We start from the raw sequence: 24,034 nt of genomic DNA on the forward strand, positions 1-24,034 counted from the left end.
TAATGAATAATTTATACTCACAAGTTAACAATTAATGAAGATGACATTGCTGGGCAAAAAAAAGAAAAAAAAAACGTTTTTTTAACATCTCTAAAAGAGAGAGGGTATTATAGAGAGTTATATTATAAGCATTATAAGCATATATACATAAATATAGAATAAAATTGAAATAAAATTACAACATATACATTACACAATTATTGTTGAGTTGGTTTGGGTGAATTATAGAGTTTAATGGCGGACGGCAGGAATGACTTCCTGTACCGTTCGAGGCTACAGGAGTCTGTTGCTGAAGCTGCTTCTCAGTTTGTCCACTGTGTTATGGAGGGAGTGGGAGGGATTGTCCATGATTGTCCTCAGTTGCAACACCATCCTGTCCCTCACCACCTCGTCTAAGTTTGCAAGTTTAAATCCAACAAAAGACCCTGCCTTTTTAATGAGTTTGTTGAGTCTGTTGGCATCCTTTGCTTTAATGCCTGCACCCCAGCACACCACAGCAAAGAAAATGGCACTAGCCATGACAGACCGGTATAACATGTGGAGCATCCTGCTGCAAAAACATTGTTGCCCAATGTTATGAAAATATAATTTGCTCAATAGAAGAAATCTTGAGCAGGACCAGGCCCATGTAGAGGGACCATCCTGCTGATGGCCAGATGGGTAGAGAGGGAGGAGAAGGGGGAGGACAGGTGGACGTGGGAACAGACAGAGATCAGGGAAATACATTCTCTAGACCAGATCCCTCTTTTGGATCTGAAGCAACCTGAAGAATTTTTGAGGAGAACTGAAGATCAGTGGATAAAACTGGAATAAATCCAAAAGGACAGGGAGTGATGTCAGGGATGTTCCAGCAGGCTGTTATGGCTGGGCTCCCTCCACATGTCAAAGCAAAAGCAGATGGGATTCCAGGAATAATAATTATGTCATACAGTTGCAGGAAAAATTATATGAACCCTTTGGCATTACTTGGATTTCTGCATAAATTTGTCATAAAATATGTTCTGATCTTCATCTAAGTCACATCATCAAACACAAACAAACACAGGCTGCATTTCAAGTTTTCATGTTTTTATTGAACAGAACATGTAAACATTCACAGTGCAGTGTGGAAAATTACCCTGAAATATGACCAGGTCCTCCTGGCCTCAGGAGTATTTGATCAGACTATAAATGTTGTTGGAAGACACAGCCATTCCAGAAGGTGCAATTTTGTTGCAGCATGTAAATCACATTATCATTGCTGCAACTACGGCATCTGTCTGTCTCCAGGCCACACCCTCAGTCCTCATAGCTCTCCATGCAAACAGTCTAAAAGTTAAACATAACAACTAAAAGGTAAACATAAAATCCAAGTGTGTTTACATCACAAATGCCCTGAAACAGTGAAAGAAATGTTATCTTTTCTTGTCCTTGCAGCCAACAGTATATTGCACCCTGTATAGGAGCAACTGCTCTGCTGAGACAGCTGATAACTGAACAAGGTTGCAATCTCAATGCTTCCTTGAAATGGACACAAGAGGCAGAGGATTCATAACTTTAAAATAGCAACTGCCATCTGGCACCCATTTGGCTGCGCCTGACTACATTAGGGCTTTTATTTGGATGTTTCTGAAAAAGGAGGGATTGTAAATGCAGTGCTTTTCCAGAAAAAAAGGGGGGAGATAGTAGAAGTTACTATGTTACAATACAAAACATGAAACATTAGTAGAAGGACAAAACACCCATGCGCAAGATTTACAGCAGGACTAGCCAAGGCCATAGGCCACACTGTCCATGTCAAATCAAAGCAATCTTTATTTATATAGCGTTCTATACAATCAAAATTGTTTCAAGGCGCTTTCCAGAATCCCAGGGCCTGACCCCAGACAAGCAACAGTGGCAAGTAATAACTCCCCTTTAACAGGAAGTAACCTTGAGCAGGACCAGGCTCATGTAGGGGGACCCTCCTGCTGATGGCCGGGTACAGAGACAGAGACAGAGACAGAGAGACAGAGAGACAGAGAGAGACAGAGAGAGAGACAGAGACAGAGAGGAGAGGGAGGAGGAGAGGAGAGGAGAGGAGAGGCACAGAGCACAGAAACACACACAAAAATACACTATACAACGGGTCAGTGGGGCGGGCCGGAGGTCATCATGCAGCTCCGAAGGCGGCGATACCTGTAAATGAATAGGGGGGGGGGGGGGGGGAGAAGCAGAAAAACTACACAGGAATCAGCATAACTACGGTAGTCTGCTTGATGAGGAGGAGGAAAGGAGAGGAGAGGAGAGGAAACCATGACCCAGTGGGGTGACAGAGGCCTGTCAGGTGATCATGTTTCCGGACCCCGGCAGCCTTGGCCTATAACAGCATAGCTAAGATGTGACCTAATGATTAGACAACCCCCTAAGTATGATAATTTGTCTATCTATGATAGTAACTGGAACTACAGAATTGGCAACAATAAGCTTTTTTTTTTAAGAGGTAGGTTTTAAGTCTGATCTTAAAAGTAGCGATGGAGTCAGCCTCCCGTACCTGGACAGGGAGCTGGTTCCATAGCAGGGGGGCCTGGTAACTAAATGCTCGGCCCCCCATTCTACTCCTAGAAACTCTGGGAACCACAAGTAGACCAGCATTCTGAGAGCGGAGCGGTCTATTGGGCTGATAAGGTGTCACTAGCTCCTCCAGGTAGGATGGAGCTAGGCCTCTGAGGACCATGTAGGTCAAAAGAAGGGTTTTAAAAATGATTCTAAATTTAACGGGCAGCCAATGAAGCGACGCCATTACAGGAGTTATGTGATCTCTTTTGTCAATACCTGTCAGAACTCTGGCTGCAGCATTTTGGATCAACTGGAGGCTTCTTAAAGAGTTGTTCGGACACCCTGATAATAAAGAATTACAATAGTCCAGCCTGGAAGTAAGAAAAGCATGAATTAACTTTTCAGCATCATGCCATGTCATTAGCTTCCTGATCTTTGAGATGTTCCTCAGGTGAAAAAAGGCACTTCTAGAGACTAATTTAATGTGTGAGTTGAAGGAGAGATTTTGATCAAAAGTTACTCCTCGATTCCTCCAGTCACTAGATGTTAATGAGATACCATCTAGAGTGATCATATGATCATATGCCATGTAGTGATGGCACATCCCCTCACATCCAGAGCATTCACATATACCACCACACATATGTGCCGAAAAAACACAAACTGACCTGAAACTCATGACTTAAAGACATGACTTAAAGACAGAACCGCTACCGGAAGAAAACACATGGGTGCACATGGGTTGGGTGCTGTTTCAGGCACAAGGACCTTGGACTGCAGGTAGGATATGCAGCAGTGGAAAGGATGGGAAACAGTGGCATCAGGAAGAGTTGAGAGCGATCCTTCTCTAAAAAAAGAACAGACTGTGGCTGTAACAGTTACAGCCACAATCTCAAAAGCATTGGAAATAAGTACAGTATATACAGACTCTTCTTATGCATATGGAACTGTACACCATGAGCTGGTCAGGTGGTACAAAACTGGATTCCTAATCAGTACAGGGGAACTAGGAAAACATAAAGATGCTATAATTAATTTGGCAGCTGCTTTCATGCTACCAGCTAAAGTTTTAATAGTCGAGGATAAAGGACATGATAGAACAGGAAGCAAAACTTCTGCAGGAAATGATGTAGCAGACAGAGCAGCAAAAGCAGCTGCTGGCTGTCAGGAGGTTTCTCATAATATGATCCAAATGTCCTCTATTACCTACAATGACAGTTGAAGAGTTAAAAACACTGCCGAGGTCATTGGGACCGTATGAGCAACACACATCTTCTGACTTACAAGGTCCTCAGAGGTCTAGCTCTATCCTACCTAGAGGAGCTAGTGACACCTTATAAACCACTCCGTTCTCAGAATGCTGGTTTACTTCTGGTCCCCAGAGTCTTTAAAGGTAGAATGGGGGGCTGTGCATTTAGCCACCAGCCCCACCTGCTGTGGAACCAGCTCCCTGTCCAGGTACAGGACAGATATAGCTTCATGCTGGCCTGCTGACCTCTGACCCTGCTGAACCACTCTACTCTTATACCGGCAGCTTGCATTATTAATGTATTTCCCTGATCTCTGCCTATTCTCTCCTCTACCTGTCCTCCCCCTTCTCTCTCTCTACCCAGCCGGCCATCAGCAGGAGGGTCCCCCTACATGTGCCTAGTCCTGCTCAAGGTTTCTTCCTGTTAAAGGGGAGTGTTTCCTTCCCACTGTTGCGTGTTGGGTGGGGGGGGTCAGGCCTTGGGATTCTGTAAAGCACCTAGAAACAATTTTGATAGTAACAGACGCTATATAAATAAAGATTCATTGACTGATTGATTGACAAATGTAAAGAAAAGGAGGCAACAGAGAAAGGACTGTGGAGTGCACCTGATCGAAGATTGGTGCTTCCAGCTGAATTAGTACCATGAACACCATAGAAGCTCTTGAACCAGGACATTGTTCTATAAAAGGTATATAGAGGGGTATGGTAGAATTGTGGCATCCCCATTATTGCTGAAGCCTGTAATGTTTAATCACCTATTATTTTTTGTAGTTTGGTTTTGGTGAATACACCTTTAATTTTTTTTAGATTTCATATTATTTGAATTATTTTGGGTATTTGACCATGCTTTTATTTTGAAAGTACTGGACAGCTGGAGTGCACTGGGTAAGATTGCGTCTATGGGTAGGCAGACACTGGTTTTTACCAGGGCAAAAGAGGCAGCAAAGGGGCTTTTTTTTTTTTTTTTTAATTTGTTTGCTTTTTCATGGAAAATAATTATTATGAAACTATACTGTTGCCTGGACAATGGACTCTGTTAAATCCTGCGTAAATTTATAACATAGGTGCCTCAGTGGCCATTTGATTTAATTTTGTTTTATTATAGCTTGATTGCGGACTACACCCATATGAAAGCACTGATAAAAGATTATATAAGTTTATGTAAAACTTGTAAATATTGTAATCCTAAGAAAGCAGTGAAAACAGGAATGGGAGCTTTTCCTATACCGGAAGCTCCCAATCAAAAAATAACCATTGACTACACAGACATGGGACCTGAAAACAGAGATACAGATATTTGTTGGTGATTACAGATTAATTTACCAAATTGATTGAAGCTGTTACGGTTTAGTTCGAAAAGGACCTGAATGCAGACAGGAAACAGCCTCTGTCTCAAAAGGGTTTATTTTAAATGAAAGAAGCCTAAAACGGTGCGAGGAGGAAAAATCCGCTCGGCACAGGGAAAAGTTCCTGCAAAATTCTTCACGAAAGGAGGGAGGTGTGGTGACCGTGAGAGTGAAGCACAAACTAACGGAAAGATCAGACACTGGTGAACAGGAGCCCGGTGCCTAAACAGCCAGTCATTGGTTATTGACAGCAGGTGTGGCTGTCACCGGTGCCAGCTGTGTGAAAGAGGCTCCACCACGCCTCCTGGAGGCAGGACAGAGCAGGAACAGGGAAAACACACCAAAGAAACCCAAAAGAAACACCCAGGATCCTGACAGAAGCAGTCCCATGTAAAACTGAAACTGCCAGCAATGTTGTAAAATATACAACCATGTACATATTCCAAGATATGGTTTTCCTAAAGTGGTCAGAACAGAGAATTTTAACATTTTAAAAATAAAGAACTGGAAGAGGTTGAGAAGCAAATGGGATTACGGTCCAGATATAGGTCAGTGTACCATCCACATTTCAAGTGGAAAGAGCTAACAGATCTTGAAAAGAAACATTGGCCAAGATTTGTGCTGACTCAAATCTAACTCCTCTCAGAAGTACTGTAAATAGAACTGATTTCATTCCTTTATTGCTGCGCACGGGGTAACAGTTCCCTCAGAACACAGAGCCAAACACAAGCGAGGAAACACTTGATGTATATTTCGTATGTATGAATCTAATCAGGTTCAAGGAGAAAAACCTGCATTGAAAAATCTGTCAGACAGGCTGCAAGAGTTGTTGACTGAGTGTTTCTGAAAGTCATGAAGAGGAAGCGGAATCATCCTAGGTGGACTGCTCGTACAAAGTAACAGCAACCACCTCACATTCAGTTTAAAAGGTTTGATGCAGCCACTGCAGTTAAGCTCTCAAATTACTGGTAAATTGACTAGAATATCTCTTCATATATATCAGATGTTTCCATATTACAGCTATGTCCAGTTGATAGTTGCAATCTAAGCAGACTCTATTTCCCCTCTAGCCCCGGAAAGTCTCCAGCTCTGCTAATAATAACCATAAAATAGAAATGTCATGAACGCTATAAGACTGTCAATCCATCCATTTTATAACCAGGTTTAGAGGTGCGCTGGAGTCTCTCCATGTAGTCACCTGTAGTTGCCAGTCCATTGCAGGATACACACAATTTAGTCTTCAAATAACCTACAGCACACAGGAATTTTACATAAATCATCTGTTGTTACATCTGTTGACACGTGAATGTTAATGACATTTACAGACAGTGATATAAAGTCTTATGGAAACATTTCAAAATGAGTTAACATACACAATTTGGAGCACACATAGATGGTGTCACTGTCCTTGAAGGAACCAAAACGAAAGATGGAAAAACAGAATTGTAAACAATGTGGTATTATAGCATGTTGAAATATTGTGATACTTTACCACCAGCTTAAGCCATTTGGAGTGTTATTGTCATCATGCAGAAAACAGGAAAGAACACTGCATTTGCATCTCTAAAATTAGAATAACAAACACAGAATTGTGACCAGTGCATGTCCTTCATTGAGTTGTCTTTAAACAGTAAGATTTTCTTCTCACAAAAACCTATTGGCAATAATAGTAAAGGTGATGTTCACACCTGATTTACATTGTATCATATAAATTATTACACGTCTCTAAACTTGACCTTCCCTTTCCATCTCATATGGCTTTAATTAGAGCAAAGTAGGGTCAGAGTCCACACTGCATGTATTCTGCTGAAAAATGACAGCCAGCTCTCAGATACTTTAACAAGACAAAGAAATGTGAGCACAACTTTGCTTTATGATCTATGCAGACACATCGCAACAAGGTACACAAACTCTCTCCCAAAGGAAAGGTTGGAAACAAGAGGTTACAGACTTTCAATTGTGAAAAACAAGACTAACAAACCCCACAAAAAAAAAAAACGATGTAAGGAATCGTGGGAGGGGAAGTACTGCTCAATATGTCAGCCCCTTCAGGAAATAATTTGTTTTAAGTTCTCAAGCTTGCCTAAATTTGGGAGGACAACAAAAAGACAAAATTAATGCTCTGTTGTCATCATAAAAAATAGTTCATTTTTTATTAAAACATGCATATGTAAAAAAAAACACCTTTTGCGATTTAAGCCATTTTGAAGTTTTCCAGATGAACAATAAATGAATTAGGATTTGAAACTGATTTTTAACATAATTTATGATGACATATACATAATTTCAGTCCAAGTAAATTCATAAGATCCCTCAGAGGTATCTGTTAAATACCAATTGAATCAAGTGTAATTTCTGAAGGGCCTGACAAGAAAAGTAAATTCTTCATCTTTCAGTCATTCAGAGAGCAAATAACATTTGGCTTTGCAAGACTGTGCAACATAATTAGACACAAAAAAGTGGTTAAGGTCCTTACTGTCACTGCTTTATGGAAGCAAATATGAAAAAAGCATAACAGTGCAAGTGCTGGTATTGGTGTCCTGGAATGGGTGTATAACATAACTAAGTTCAGAACAGACCAGCAAAACCTAGACAAAGGGAAATCCCCATTTTGTCAATGCATAATGGAGCAGTAATCAGTAGACATCTCTTTTACATTACAAAACATTGGAAATATAATATGAAAGCCTTTTTTATACTAAAGCACTTTAGATAGAAAGGATAAAGTAGTAATAAAATGTATGTATAACTAGTGTTTTTAAAAAAAAAAAAAAAAAACATAAAAATGCATACAATGAGTGTACATTGGTTGTTTGGCCTACAAAAGACAAGAATTTGAAGTTTTGGATTTAGTGACCAAATTGTTAACAAGAAAGAAAATAGCACCAGTTTTCGGCATTTTTAACCTGAGAAATTTCAGAGACAAGATCTTTCCTACGCTCTGACAGTACGGGACCCTGTTGTTTACTTTATCACAGGAAAGCCAACAAAATGGCAGTTACACTTCAGAGGGTTCAGTAGAGTACGTGGATGCCCCCTTCCTCCTTCTATAAACCTTACCCATCCATTCACCCAGTAATGGTTCAAAATTTCAATTTTACAAGCCTAGCCAGATAATTACCAAATTTGACCCCACACAGCTGGTTCTGGAAAAGACAGCATTAAAAACCTAACCAAACACACAAACAAACAATTCATTTTGGTCTATAGACATGGTGGATTTGCAAACCATCATAAGTCTCATTCTCTCTCCTTGTGAATGTAAATTGTGAATGTAAATTTTCATGCAGGGTCGTTTCTGTGACAACGATCTACAGGGTTGCTTAGTTACTCATGGCTCTTGACTGTCTTTGGCCACTCATCTACATCTTTGTGTTGTATGCACACTGCACAACAGAGGCCTTTTAGCTTGACTGGCTGTTTGCATCCAGCTGGTGGACAGGATTCAATGAAACACGTCACCTGGGCATCCTGGGGGGAGTGAAAGATTAGAGTAAATTAAACATTAGTATCATTGAGAACATTTGTTCCCTTTTAAGAGCTACTCTACATCAATATGATCACACTACAAGCAATTTGCACTGTACCCGTACAAATATACAATAATCCAAATAAGATTCTGATGTGGTGAGGAACAACAACAACAAAAATGTAAGGAAGTGAAATGAGCAGTCAGATGACTGCAGGTTTTGTCAGAGAGGCATCAGTATTAAAACGTCAAGTCGACACAATTGGTTCATCAGGGTGTTGAATGTAATGGGTTCAACATAAAGTACATAAAGATTTAGCTAGAAAACTTACTTTGCATTCACATAAGGTGCAAGAGTCCTTTTTCCACCGTTCCCCATCTTTTCGCTCCTGTCCATTATTATCAGTACATTCAGTCTTGCTTAGACGGTTCTCAAGTCGTTTAATCTGTAAACAAAAACATGGGATGTATTTCATCATTTTGACAAACACATTATCCTATCAGATCAATCCGATTAGAGAACTGTGTACTAAGAAAAGAGTAGAAAAAAAAAACTACCTGCTTTCGTAAACCAGTAATTGTCTTTTGCATCATGGAGACAAAGTCCTGGAAGTCATTGATGGAAGGTTTAGTGCTTTTTCTTGAGGTCATTGTAATGTTCCCAAGACTTTCTAGACTGGTTTTACTTGCACTGCAAAAACATGTAGAAATGTTATGCTTTTTGGTACTTATAGAGTAATAGTATATATCAACTAAAGTCACAGAATTTTCAAAACTTGGTCTGTTCTTTTTATTTTGGCTAAAGTCCTCTCCCCTGGAGAAAACCCAGACGTTCCAGGAAAAGGTGGTAAATGTAATTCTGCGAGCTATTTCTGGATCTGCCCTGGGTTCTCCTCACAACTGGACATTTGTGGAATGTCTCATGTGACTTTGAAGCACCCTAACCAAATGCTAGTCCCACCTTAACCAGCTTCTCTCAACTCCGAGCATCTCTTGGATACTTAAGCTCCTTCACTGCCTGGGCCCAGCAATAGGCAAGGCTAGGAATGTAGACCAACCAATACTGTAATTTCACAGGTTTGCTCACCTCCATCAATACAACAGAACCATATGCATACAGCTGCTCAACTCAATCTCTGGTTCCATTCTCCCACTAATAATGAACATGTCACTTAAAATTCTAATTCCTGCACTTGAGTCAATGTTATTTCTTTGAAATGGAGTGAACAATCCACACTTTCAGAAGCAGGAATTATGGCTTCGGACTACCAGGCATGGCGCTTCTTTCTTGTGGCAATGCAACATTGGATCAAATGAGAGAAATGGATACCGGAACCTAAAACGTTTCAAGCAAAAATGGCCTGCTGGACAAACCATGGTACTGCAAATATGCCATCAGTCACGGGCATCCATTGGGCCCTAAAAATACATTTTCCCCCATTGACTAACATGAAAGAGACGCCTATAACTCAGCGAATAAATGGTTTGTAGCTACATAAATGTACTAGTAAGGCCTTTTAAAATTACCCTTATTTTAATCATTATGTTCCTTTCTTCAATTAAGTTTTTATCTGAGTGTATTATTATCAACATTGTGTACATGATACAGAGCAACACGACAGAGTCTGTCAGCACGTTCATGTGTGACACATCCAATAGTGGATCAAGGCTTGCAACAATGTGCTATTTTTACAAATACACAAATGTTAACTGTCAATTTTCTTAGCCAACTTGCATTTTATTTAGCCTGCTAACAATACATGCTATATAAAACTTCATATTTTCACATACGGAAACAGAGAAACCTTTTACTACTTGCGCATTGATTCACAAAGTTGTAGGCAAAACAAGAGGGAATTTAGACTTATTGTGAAAATCTTGCTGCAAAGACAATAAGTTGTGAGGTCAAAGGCTGGGGGAAAGGGAGGAGATTCCACACTATAGAGCGCACCTGACTCTAAGCCACCCAAATTGAATACAATTTAAGAAAAAAATACACTTATTACCCGCACCTGACTATAAGTCACAGGAAGATTATTTTAAATGTTGAATTATTAAACATGGCAGAAACGCGGCAGTAACACAGCAGTAAAATGAGATAACCATAGCAGCTTTTTCTGAACAGTGCAGTATCACAGCTGTAAAAGAACATTACAGTAACATGCTGGTTAAAACAATAACGAGTGTACCAGCTGTCGATCGTTAGCCTCTGATTTAAAAGCTGCATCACAAGCATTTATTTGTGTGTTATCAATGGTGAGGGTGTGCACATGATGCGCAAAAAGACTGTTCAAAACATGATTAAACTAGCATCTTCCTGAGCATTTTACAGTATCTCTTCAACCTGTCTGTCTTGCTATTCTGCTGCTCGAGCGCCCTCTGGTGGCCACAAATATCCATTCAAAGTAGGGAAACTTCATAAAGCCGCATCTTAAGCCATAACCCGCAGGGGTCAAATCATGGGAGAAAGGTAGTGGCTTATAGTGCAGAATTTACAATATTACTACTATTTAGTATAAACAACATATCTACTGTCTGGTGACTTATCAATCATTGGCAACGACACTAAAGAGAATAATTAATCTTTGTTAATTGTTATTAATTCAATTACCTGTAATTATTAATCAAATGAATGAATGGATATGTCCGAAACATTCATTTTCAAAAAAGAAGACTTTGTCTTAATTGTCGCATTGTATAAAAAAATAAATGTTAGTTGATATATCAACTACCACCTCATTTTTAATTATTTATTATACCCATTTCACATATACACACCTCTAACAGGAACATATAGCTGTTTATTCATCATTGTGTTTTTCTTTCTCTTTTAAATTGCTATACAGTACTTTATAGTTTACTTTATAATTTACTTAAATGCTGTCTCCTCTTTACAGTCATTGCAGTGACTCAGCCACAATTATCCATGAACAAGCTCATGAACCCGCCTGCTATGACCACAGAAACTGTCAAATGAGCCAGGGAGAAGCTGAGTGTTTGTTTGGTATGCTAGTCGGAAATGCTACTGTGCAATCTCAGCCTCTATGGGGGTACTCCTCAACACAGTATCCAGTTCTCTTAATAGATCCATCACCACATCCTGCTGCAAAACACCACAGAAGAAGCTGTAGGCCACTGCCTTTTATTGGTTATTTTTTGTATCAAAATATTCTTAACAAGTATAATAATAATAATAATAATAATAATAATAATAATAATAATAATAATAATAATAATAATAATAATAATAATAATGTATTTAAGTCCCCCTTCAATTAGATCTATTTATCTAATAATAATAATAATAATAATAATAATAATAATAATAATAATAACAATAATAATAATGATAATAATTGTAAGAGCCATAGAGCAGAATTGATGTGTGTAAAAATGACATGCAATTTATGTTTGCAATTTGTATTTGTTTGATGCAAGGTACATGTTATTGTGTAACTCATAACATAAAAATGATTGTTGACGTAAAGTTTTGGATGACGCTCCCTGAGATTGACTTAAGAGAGCATGCGCAGCGTCAGTTCAGGTGAGCTGCATTAAGTATGGGAGCACAAAGTTTTCTTACCTTACGTTATGTGAGTTGTAATCTTTTGGAATTCATATAAAGACTCTTAAAATGGAATTACATTATCATGTCATGCGAGTGAAGAATTACTGTGTCCGCAGCTTAAAAATGGTACGTTAATTGAAGGTGGAGTGAAATATTACAATAAATTACAATAATAATAATAATAATAATAATATCTAATTATTTGCAGGGGGGATTAAATTAAAACATTTTCAAATTTCCATACTGCATTTAATGTTAATGGATCTATGTATCACTTAAAAAAACAGGCCTTCTCATCCACCTGAACTCTTCCAGAGTGTTTTGAGAATACCCTGGAAGTGTCACCAGCATATTGCAACCAACAACTCCTCTGCTCCGCTATTGTGGAATACTCTCCCGGAAAATCAAAGGGATCCACAGATGATGATTTTGAAAAGGGTCTCAAACCTCCCATTTAAACAAAAAAAAAAAAACTTTTAATGTGTAAATGCTGTTGCCCATGCTTTCTTTGATGTTTTTTTTAAATATTTTTCTGCTAAAATATAAAGTTAGAATCATCGTCATCATCATATAAGGATGCACCTAAGGAAAAATTATGTCATCCAATTCCCCTGTTCACCATACAAACTCCACAAACTGTCCCCCTGGTGATTTATGTTGGAAACCTTCTTGCTTTGAGGTGACAATGCTAACCACCAGTGTCATGTATTGCTTGAATACTGTTCCGTATATAATTATTAAAATACATGAATTACTGTGCATATAGATGGGATAGTTACATCTTGCCTTGTTACCTCTTTTGCGGGATGCTTGCGGCAGGTTTTTCCTCAATGTGGCTGTGTTCAGCTGATCTGCGTCCTCTAAAATGGTAAGACAGTGCATTGAATTGACCCTTGGTTCTGCAATCTGTTGGAATTCAACAACAGACAACACATGATTACCATGTTGAAATGGAGGACACAAAATCCAGTTCTGTTTGTAGTTGTGTATCGGCCCCCTGCTGGGCCACATTCAGAATTCCTGTCTGAGTACTGAGACTTCCTGTCTGACTTAATGCTTAGAACATTATTGTAGGTGACTTTAAGGTTTATGAAAGATATCATAAATTACAGTTTTTTTGAATGGTTTTGTTTCATTCCTTGAGAGTTGGTTTCTTCCCACCTACAAATCAACCGACTCATAGCTTTAATCATGTTTTTGATCTGGTGTGGAGGTAGAACATATGTTAGTGTTCCCTCAGAACCTACTCCTGTTCTATCAATCTTTAATAAATAACTTTTGAATTTATGAGTTAGGATTCTTCCACGCTCAGAATACAGTCTTAGTATAACATAGCATTTAGCTAACAGGTCCCCCAGCTGTGGAACCGGCTCCCTGTCCAGGTATGGAAGGCTGACTCCCAAGGTACTTTTAAGATTAGACGTATAAACTTCCTCTTTCAGAAAGCTTTTAGTCAGTGATTCTGGAGTTGCAATCATATTTCTAGCTAAATCATGCCTCACCTCCACTCATCTCTTATAACAATAGCTTATTGTAATAAATGCATTTGCACATGTGTCTATTCATTTTTTAAACTATCCTCCCCCTTCTCCTCTTTTACCCAGCCAGCGAGCCGGCCAGACAGTTCTGCTCAAGGTTTCTTCTTGTTGCCTTGTCATCCTAAATGCCTTTTTGTGTTGAACAGTTTTGTTCCGCCAGGATGAGCTCAGTGAAACCATCCTGTATCATGATGAATATCAAGACTTGATTTTCCAGATAAATGTTGGATCCGACTGCTGGGAAACCGACAAACTAACAAACAATCACAGAAAGACAACAAGACAGCCAAATAACTACCAAACAAACCCAAAAAGGGGGGAAAAAAGACAAAAAACAACCCCAAAAACAACAATACCAAAAAAAAATGACTTGGTATCAATACAAAAACAAACTAATGAGTTACAAAACTATGAACGTTTTAGAATGGACAGAAAAAGTAGCTGTGCCACATCACTACACAAGTTACAGGTTCCCTAACCGGAGAGATTTCCCAAGCATGACGTACTTCATACATGTGTTTCTATTGACGCTCCTGTAGCCAAACATAGTGTCGAACCGACCCAAGACATGAGATTTTTATGCAGGTAAAAGGGTCTAAAGAGAACAGTAAAGAGAACAGTAAGGCTGAGACAAAAATGCCAAAAGGAGAAAAACAGAGGAACTCTCTTGACAACAAGTTTCTTGCGGAACAAAAACCCCAAAAGAGTCTGCAGGATATGGCTCCAAGTGGTGTTCATATGTCAAAGGAAATAGATGTAGCAAACCCAATTTGGGAAAAAGCAGATTTGGAATGAAATGGAATTTTTTTTGCATGATATGTGTACTGTAAATTCTGCACTACAAAGCGCACATGACTTTAAGCTGCACCACCTAGATTTCATAAAATGTAAGAAAAACTACACATAACCACACCCGACTATGAGCCACAGACAGATAATTTTAAATGTTGAATTACTAAACACGGCAGCAACACAGCTGTAACACAGCAGTAAAATGAGATAACTATAGCAGCTTTTTTTCTGTACAGTGCAGCAACACATCTGTAAGATGACATTACAGTTACATGCCGCTTAAAACAATGATGAGCCTTGAACTTAAAAACTGCATCATAAGCATTTTTTCAAGTGCTATCAATGATGAGGGTATCCACATAAACCACAAAAAGACCGTTCAAAACAATTAAACTAGCATTTTCCTTGGAGCTTTACAGTATCTTTTCCTGTCTTGGGCTGCTCGAGCGCCCCCTGGTGGTTGCCCAGCCGTAAATATCCATTCAAATTAAGGAAGCCCCAAAAATCCATAAATAAACCATATCACTGTATAAACCACAGGGGTAAAAGCATGAGAAAAAAGTATCTGCTTATAGTACAGAATTTACGGCACTTTACTGATAATGAACACCTGTAAAATGTAAATGCTTTGGTGCGTCCAAAATGATGCCTGCAATGTTTTTAATGCACAAATGCAATTCTTGTCTACATAGATAAAATATGAGCTTTGCGTCAGAATAAGATGTGTCCCTTACCTTCACAGCAGTCTTGCCACATGCGAAGATCGATTTTAGGGATATCGTCACAGCTGCTATACCCATGAGGAGGCACAGCCACCTGAAACACGTCCTGTTGGACGCGTGTGATATTGTCCCCATTATCGCACAGCACCCTTGCCAGAGATGCCTGTTTCAACTGAGTAAGCTGGGCTGGTGAAAACACGCCTGGATTTTCATACCAAAACCTAAATATACAGAGAGAAAATATTGGTTTCACAATATTCTAAAATGACCTGAACTGGCCAAGATCAATAAATTATCAGAGATTTATTTATAATTACTATCTGTATTCTGCCTCAATTTTAAAATCTGAAAACAGCAATAAGAGTAATCATAGCTGCAGTACAATGGCATAAATGTCATTTTGAACAATTTGAGCTGGGTAGTATTTGGTATTTGTATTTTGATTTAATGGGCACCTGTCTCCATCCCGTAAGCGTTTGAACTGAGTGACCAGCAAGCACATGAGAGTGGGCCCAAGTCTACTACCAGGCACCAGATCTTCAGCCATCAATGCAGGAAATAAGTCGATGTTAAGAGGTGTGCCATAGAGTCTGTCACACAGGACAAATAATTACTAAAATGAGCACATTCATCAGTATCTCCAGTCTTTTATGTAGCTCTAACTGTAAGAAAATAACATCTGAAGGTTAAACCTTAAATGCCTTACAAACAGGAATAGAGCTTAAACATCACTTAGTTTATTAACAATTTAAATCATCCAAGTTTTACCTTTGAATTTTCTCTCTGACGTTGGAATTCTTAATTTCATTCCTTAAATCATCAAAGGTGTGAGCTGAGGTAAGATTGCAAAATGTCCTGTAATCATTGTATGATGGTATGCCATGGTCCCTTCCTCTCTGTATATTCATTGCAGCCAGATCCAGAGCTACAGCATGGGACATTGAAAACAGCCTCTCCGTCAGCTCCGTATTTAACAGTTGTGTTGAAACCCGCATTTTGCCAGCAACACCAAATAGCCCCCGAAGGAGTGGGTCGATACCACCCTCATTTACAATTCGAAAGGGTGAGAAGAAGGCCCGATGGAGAGAGACGTGTCCCTGTGCAATGGGCTGGAAGTCTTCATCCAAACGGTACAGGATTGGGTTGATGAGAGTGTGCCCAAAGCGGAAGGCAGCAGTGGCAAAAGCATTAAAGATAGCAGCATTAATATTGGGGTTGTAACCAGTGTATGATCCCATCATTCTCATTCCTGCCTCACCGAGGATCTGGAAGATGAGAAAAGGAATGTCACAGCTTTGGTTCTTGTTAAGCATTGATAATCTACTAAAATGTTTCTGGATGCATTACCTTGACAACAAAATGCATTTTATTGAGTTAGAATCTTAACTGAAGATTCAATATTAACATAGAAGACACATTTTACTTAGTCTGGTCGATATTACCTTTGGCAACCAGTGAGAGTAGGTGACGTGCTGCATCTGGGCCCCCACTATCTTTCTGGCTTCATGGTAGATGGTATCTCCGTCCCAGTGAGGGTTCAACCTCAGTAACTCTGTAGCTATGCGATTGTGTTCCCTGAACCACACTGTGTGCATGGCAGTCAGTCCAAGCTGCTCATTAGCACGGTGATCTCCCGCTAAAAAACACGGAATGGGGCTCTCATTTTCATCCCTCATACACTCCGTGGGTGGCCCTGTGGCAAAAGGAAGAAGTGGCTTTCCTGTTCGCTGTATGATACCTTGCCGGAGTAGTCCCCTTTGGCTTGCCAAATCTCTGATCTCTTCAGATTCATGCCTGGAGCTGCCATAAACATTAGAGGCATCGATGTAAGAGGTCAGCTGGTTGATTTGTTCTCTTGGATACACGCTGTTCATTAGAAGAGAAGTCATGCCACTGCCACACACAGGACTAGATCTGACAAAGAACATGCAGTGGGCACCAGTGCGCAATTGCCGTGGGTCATTGGGGGGAAATTGAATTGGAAAGCAAGGGGGGTCATTCGTGCAGACCTGAGTGCAGAGATGGCCATCAGAAAACCGTGACTGGCTGAGTGCTGCCACTGTAGCATCCAAGTCATGGTCAAGAAACTGACCCCACTGCATCAGCATGTGAGTGTAGCGATCATCAGGAGTGATTGTCTCTGTTCCAATCATTGTTGTAGACACCAGTCTTGGTAGTGGCAACCTATATCCATTATGTAGCCCCTCAGTAGCCCCCCTTGGCAAGTTAAAGCCATTGTCATAGACTGATTTCAGGAGTCGGTCGAAAGCAGTGAGTGATGCACCCCACATTGGGTGCTGCAGGTTATTGCAAGTCCCATCATGGCTGCGATACTTCTGATGAAAGCAAATGTCGGAGCAGTTATTGAAGCGGCGGTGAGCTGTGCAACCAGATAGGTTGGCGATGACATCCAAAAAGTGAGGGGACACTAGGTCATTGTAACGAAATGCTGTGAGGTAACAAAATGAGACAATGTCAATATCACCCAAAATCAATAATCTTTGTTATGTGCTCAATAGTTTTTGCTTTTGCTGCTTTGGGTTAGGGTAATAATACAACTATTATTGGCTCCTTTGTCATTTGAATTAGTATCTCCCATGTCCTGAGTAACTCTTAAGAGAAAATAGCATTTAGATGATTGATTATTTTAAGAATTAATTTCCTGGATGAATTTGAGGAGGAAGTTGTTACACAAACTTATTTGCTTTTTAACGGCCTAAACATGCTCTACAACTCTTCTTTTTTTTACCTGACATGGTACATCTGCAAAGTTTCACCTGTGTGCCGTAAAGCCCCTCCCACATTTGACTGACATAAAATTTGGTATACAAGTGTACAACACTAAATCCCAGATAGTGTCTCTTTTATCTTCACAGAAGATGTTGAGGTGTTTGAGTAGGCAACACAGAAAGGATCACTTTGAATTGCTTCATTTTTTGAGAGCACAAAGAAGGACTTGAGTTTCATGAATCAACATCCTTTTATCATTCACCTCCTCCAGCAGAGTGCTCATTGTCATTTGTTGGACTGTGGACTTTGAAAAGTTAGTTTGAAAAGCATGAACTAAAGATGAAACAACAAGACCATCACATAAAATAGGAAGTATGGACTTTTTTGTTCTCTGGTTAACAACTCTCTGGTGATACAACCAATTAATATCACAGTACAAATGCAATTTACCACTTCTAAATTACTGTTTGCATGTTAATAGTATGACTTGATTACTTGCTTTGATGATCAGTTGTGTGTGAGGATAAGATCTAGTGAACCCAATATCCACACGCCATTGAAATCCTAAATGCTAGTTGGATGTGTCTAAATTATTGATTTAAAAACACTTAAATGCTGAAATGGTCATTCATGGTTCATATAAATGACTGAGCTGCAACAATGTTAATTATCAGTTGATTAATTGTTTCTCTTGTTAAATGGTTCCTAAAATGCAGTTGAAATACTGTACAAAAGCAGTTTCTGTGATGAGTCCAAACTGTTGCCATGCTATTGCATTTACACTTAAGCCCTGGTTCAATAATGTGATTATTCTAAGGATATGAGGATAAAAGCAGTCTTGAACAGATAGGTATTAACACTGGACTTTAAAGAGAGGGAGTAAGGCTTGTAGAATCTCTTGGAGAGTTATTTTCAATACAAACATAAGTTAGACATTTTTAATTTTATTTTGAAATGCATTTTTATGTATTTTTGTTCATCCCTAGTTGTGCTCCAGCGTCCCATCATTTAAACTGGCTCTTTTAAAAATTATGATTTTGATTCTTTAAACTCATAATTACGACTGCTCATAATCTCAATGTTCTTATCTCATGATACCATGATTTTTTTCCTCATAGTTAAGACTCTTGATCATTTAGATTTTTTTCCTCATAATTAAGACTCTTGATAATTTAGATTTTTTTCTCATATTTCTGACTTCTCTTAAAGAAAAACGGGCTTCAGAGTGGTGCCGTATTTGAAGTCAATCTTAAATACAATAATTTGTTCGCAAATACAAGTGAAGCAGGTGATGAAGTGATGTTAATCCAACTATTTAAACACACCGAGTCAGCTGATTCACCCGTCTCTTGACAATATGCAAAATCAGCACAGAAAGGAGGATTCAAACCAGGAACCTTCTTGCTGTGAGCCGACAGTGCTAACCACTGAACCACCATTCCCTGCTTGATGGCAATGAAATATCTTATGACTTACCAGTGCCATTTGTGTCAACTGTAAGGCCCTGGTTTACATGGTTTTGGATAAGCAGAAGCGTCTGCTCGAAGATCTCTCCAGCACGAGCCTGCTCCACAGTGTAGGGATCACGTGGATACCGGAAAAGTGCAAGAAGTTCTCCAGGGGTACGAGGCTGACTGGAGGGATGACAAAGTGAAAAAAAGGGGGAGTAATTATTAACTGTTTAGAAACCTGATCAGACACCCAAGACACGTCAACAGATAACATCAACCATGAGCACGTCACTGCTCCTGCCTTTGTGTCTATTTTTAAATTACCTACAAATCATTGAAATCACCTGAGCTAGATGAGGAAACTGAATATGTCAAATGCACTCAAATATTTCTCTTTCTCTAAAAATGATACTGTTACTCTAATGACACAAATTCCACCAACATTTACTTTCTCCAATAATGTCTGTTATTATCAGAGACCACCCTGCTATTAGCCAAGATGCATATCTCCTCTTTACCTTTTTAATGTAATACATGTAGAAATCCATTTGTCTTTATTAAGATTACACCTGTGTTAACATGTTCCTTATGCTATGTAAATCAGTATGGAAATGAAACTTCGAATCAACAGTATCACTGAATATTAGTGTATCACTGGACTAAATTTAGGCACAGTGTGAGTGTGTCTGTGTGCGCATACGCAGTGTAAACCAGCAAATGAGAGGATGTGCATTGCCTGTGGATGTATTACCCATCAAAAAGGCGTCTCCTTGTGGACTCAATAGCACTGTCCACGTTCCGAATGGCCTGCTCTATGGATGTGCTGACAAAGGTGTCCCCTTCTCTACTGATTGGAAGAACTGTGTGAGTACACAGAAAGGCTCATGCTTATTATATTCAAGGAAATTGAAGAGGCATTGATCAGTACATTTTAACTGTTTAACTCTTTAAATCCTTTGAGAAGTTTCATATAAAAGGTTTTTAAGTTGGTATTTCACCAATATCATATTGAAGCTCTAAACTTGCTGAGACTTTCATAGGCAGAATACTGTTCTGTAAGGCAAAAATGGGGGAAAAAAAGCATGAATTCAAATCCATTTCTTGATACTTTTAGTTAATATGAAAATGAATTAAGCTCATGCTGAAGTTATATCAGATTAAATCATGATGTGAGAACTAAACATGAATTGGAAGGAAGCAACATCCATCCATCCATCCATCCATCCATCTATCCTCTACCGCTTATCCGGGGGAAGCAGCCTAAGAAGAGAAGCCCAGACTTCCCTCTCCCCAGCTACCTCTTCCAGCTCATCCGGAGGGATCCCCAGGCGTTCCCAGACCAGTCGAGAGACATTGTCTCTCCAACGTGTCCTGGGTCTTCCCAGGGGTCTCCTACCGGAGGAACATGCCCTGAACACCTCACCAGGGAGGCGTCCAGGGGGCATCCTAACTAGGTGCCCAAGCCACCTCATCTGGCTCCTCTCAACGCGGAGGAGTAGTGGCTCTACTCCGAGCTCCTCCCGGATGGCAGAGCTTCTCACCCTATCTCTAAGGGAGAGCCCAGCCACCCTACGGAGGAAGCTCATTTCGGCCGCTTGTGGAAGCAACAACCCCGAATAATATAACAAGTTTCACACCACCAACATGATCGCTTCATACATATTTGTTGACTTAACAGTGACCCTTGTCATGGTCTTAATGTGATGGCCCCCTCCCTCTACGTTGTGGGGTATGTTGTTGGTAAGTTGCTGGTTGGTCTGCTCTGTTTTTCAGGTGCAGCAGAGGTGGGACTGTCATCAGTGAAGATGATACATGTGCTTATTTATTCCCATGCTGGCTGGCACTCACCCCTCTCTCACTCCATCCACACATATGACTATCAACGCCACGGTGCGACTGGCTTTCCTGTTTTAGTTTCTTTTTCATTCCCCACGAAATAAATTATTTTTATTTTTGAACCTCATCTTCCCTTCTGCACTTTGTTGGTCTTGGAACTGGGTCGAATCAATTAAGAGGGCTTCTAACTATGAATTATCAATAAAATCATGATCAATGAGTGGTCCCGCCAGTCAAACAGGCAGATTCATACTGCAATAAGTCACATGAGCTATTGACATGCTCCAGATGTATTTTCAATAAGAAAATAGATATCTAAAATAATTTACTGCTGAACTACTCATTTCAAGGCTACCGTAAATGTCTGACTACATGTTCTATTTTTGTAGATGTACAGCAGAGTGAGCTACTAGTGTATAAACTGAGGATTCACAATATGGACACCAACATTCACAAGGGGGACCCAAAAAGAATCTGATTTCCAGATTGTAACTATATTGTTCACTAATTTGCATAGCAGAGATCTTTACAATGCACAACTAAACACAGTGAGATTTCATATTTCTGCAAAAAAACAAAAACAAAAAAACAACAACCCCAAAACCTACAGATTCTTAAATGTAGGTACTTTATAATTTGTTAAATAGCAGATTTTGAAACGTAAGCAGTAACGTTGGTGTGAGCTTTTGGATATACCTCCACTATTTTAACAAGTGATTTACCTGTAACAGTAAGCACCATGCTAGCAAGCTGGTAACCAATAGGATTGCGTGCAACACATTCATAGCGTCCAGCGTCAGCTTTGCCAACATCCTTTACCTCCAGATAGCCATCAGGACTGATATGGAACTTGCCACTCTCTGTTACTTGTACACCATCCTGAAAGTAATAATTTATGATGATTAAGAGCATCATAGATTAATTGAAAGTCTTACATAACTAATAGTGAAAAATCAACAGTACTCTATTTTATATCATTTAGGAATACAATTACTTTTTTGCTGAATTTCAGTACATCATAATTATGCACACTGATCTAAAATGATAACTGTGTGTGTAAGTATAAATAAATGTTGTTCAGGAATTTTGATTTTGTGAGAGAGACATCTTCTGGTAAAAACATAGAAGTGCATTATCGAGGTACATTACATAAAAGTGACCACATCGGTGTGCTCATAAGATTGAGTCTTTTTGGAGCCAGAGCATGGATGAAGCAAGATGGGTTAAAATTGTTTGTCCAATCATTGGGTGCATTAATATCATATGCTGTAAATTGCTATAAAAATGTATATAATTTCTTTCTTTTCTTTTTCACAGTAGCTTGTCTTGAGAATGATACAAACATTGTAACCATCGGTTCAATCATAGTCTTCATTTGCCATCAGTGTGAAAAGTTTAGCAGCTATAAAATAATACATTTTCAACAGTCATCCCTGTAGGTGACTGGAGCTCAGGTGGTAGAGTGGTTGCTTCAGTAACGTTATTGGTAGGACCATAAACTCACTTTTAGGTGCCTTTCAGCAAGATATTCACCTGAAAAATGCACCCGAAGCTATGAATATGTTTTTCCCCATTTACTTCTACTTGAATTCAGTAAATATTGGCCTTTACATCATGAAAATCTGGGCTGTAACATGAAGGGCAAGGTCAGTAAGCTTTTGCCTGTTTATTGTGTGCATGCCCCTCCTTTCTATCTATTCAAGCAGGAATTGGAAAATTGGCTCCAATGTGACACCCAGCAGACTGGGCATGGGTTTTAGCTATTCTCCAGTAGGCTGCCCAGATGTCAGGAGACACTTTTAAAAGTCTCCTGCTCTGAACTCTGGGAGAGATGGTATTTCAATTTGTCTTAATTTGCTGAACCTGTTAAGTCCAAGGTGACTGTGAAAGATCTGTTTGTGGAGGTTTGCACTGAGGAAAGGCTGGAGGATCCTGTAAACTTTACACACACATAGGTTCTTTTTGATATAATCCATTTGGGTGTGGGTGAGTGCATTGTGAGTTTCTGAAGGCTTCTTTTTATACTTTTTATTTAGGTGACTCTCTCTTTTCCCACTCGAGAGACCTTTCTTTCTTTTTTTCTTTTTTTTAAATTGTAAACAAAGTCTTATTGTTTTCTCTACTTGTTGTGAATCTCCCTTTGATTTTAAAGTGTTACTTTATACTAAAGAGGGATGTAACATGTACCGCATAACTTTGAAAATTAGAATAGATTAATCTAGAGTCCTTCAAAACCTCATAAAACAGAGCTTGAATGGTTCTATTTTCACAAAACAGTTATCAAAAATGTTTTTAAGCTGTGCTTTTGAATGGTTCCCACTAACTTAACTGCAAAAGCAATAAAGTGACAATAGATAAGTGGACATTTTTATCTTGCCTTGTTCCAAGTGATTACTGGTTCTGGTTGGCCCTTAGCCTTACAGGGAATGTGAATGTCTTTGCCAGATTCCACTTCCAGGTCCCTTGGAGTATTTGTGAAAACAGGCCTTACTGAGTGAGTTAAAACAAAAACACATGCAGTGTTAATGATGCATAAGGAGTGACCAGTACTATGCATGTGAAAAAACATTTTATATCAAACCCAATGCAAATTTACATTTACAGACCTATTTTTTTTACTGTTCAAAGTCAGACACCGAATACAAGTATATTGTTGAGCACTGCTGTTTAAATTGTATTTTATTACATAATTGAAAATCAGCTATTGATCCAACAGTAGGATAAAGTGGTGGCCTGATCACAACATGGATCATTAAACAAAGATCTATAGACTTAGGAACCAGTTGAAGAAGAGACTTATCTAAATACTTCTG

At 39.2% G+C, this 24,034-nt stretch overlaps 2 protein-coding genes across 5 annotated transcripts in view; both read right to left on the reverse strand.

Annotated features, from left to right (window-relative positions):
• Positions 1–24,034, reverse strand: part of lamtor3 (late endosomal/lysosomal adaptor, MAPK and MTOR activator 3) — a 205,572-nt gene that overhangs the window by 170,596 nt on the left and 10,942 nt on the right. The gene's annotated exons all lie outside the window — the stretch shown is intronic.
• LOC130540104 (peroxidasin homolog) overlaps positions 1,052–24,034 on the reverse strand; it is a 63,181-nt gene continuing 40,198 nt past the window's right edge. For 3 of the 4 annotated variants that reach the window (XM_057059009.1, XM_057059008.1, XM_057059007.1), the window contains 12 exons: positions 23,599–23,711; positions 21,944–22,100; positions 20,137–20,245; positions 19,411–19,568; positions 16,647–17,653; positions 15,973–16,469; positions 15,660–15,794; positions 15,217–15,425; positions 12,947–13,058; positions 9,143–9,275; positions 8,917–9,030; positions 1,052–8,586 (listed from right to left, as the gene is read on the reverse strand). In XM_057059009.1, the coding sequence (XP_056914989.1) occupies positions 8,443–8,586; positions 8,917–9,030; positions 9,143–9,275; positions 12,947–13,058; positions 15,217–15,425; positions 15,660–15,794; positions 15,973–16,469; positions 16,647–17,653; positions 19,411–19,568; positions 20,137–20,245; positions 21,944–22,100; positions 23,599–23,711 (2,888 nt within the window). In that variant the 3' untranslated portion in view covers positions 1,052–8,442. Of the gene's footprint in view, positions 8,587–8,916; positions 9,031–9,142; positions 9,276–12,946; positions 13,059–15,216; positions 15,426–15,659; positions 15,795–15,972; positions 16,470–16,646; positions 17,654–19,410; positions 19,569–20,136; positions 20,246–21,943; positions 22,101–23,598; positions 23,712–24,034 lie in introns of those variants that run through there. The other variant, XM_057059010.1, reaches the window with a different exon arrangement.

The sequence above is a fragment of the Takifugu flavidus genome, chromosome 16 (assembly GCF_003711565.1).
Source record: "Takifugu flavidus isolate HTHZ2018 chromosome 16, ASM371156v2, whole genome shotgun sequence".
NCBI classification, from domain to species: Eukaryota; Metazoa; Chordata; class Actinopteri; order Tetraodontiformes; family Tetraodontidae; genus Takifugu; species Takifugu flavidus.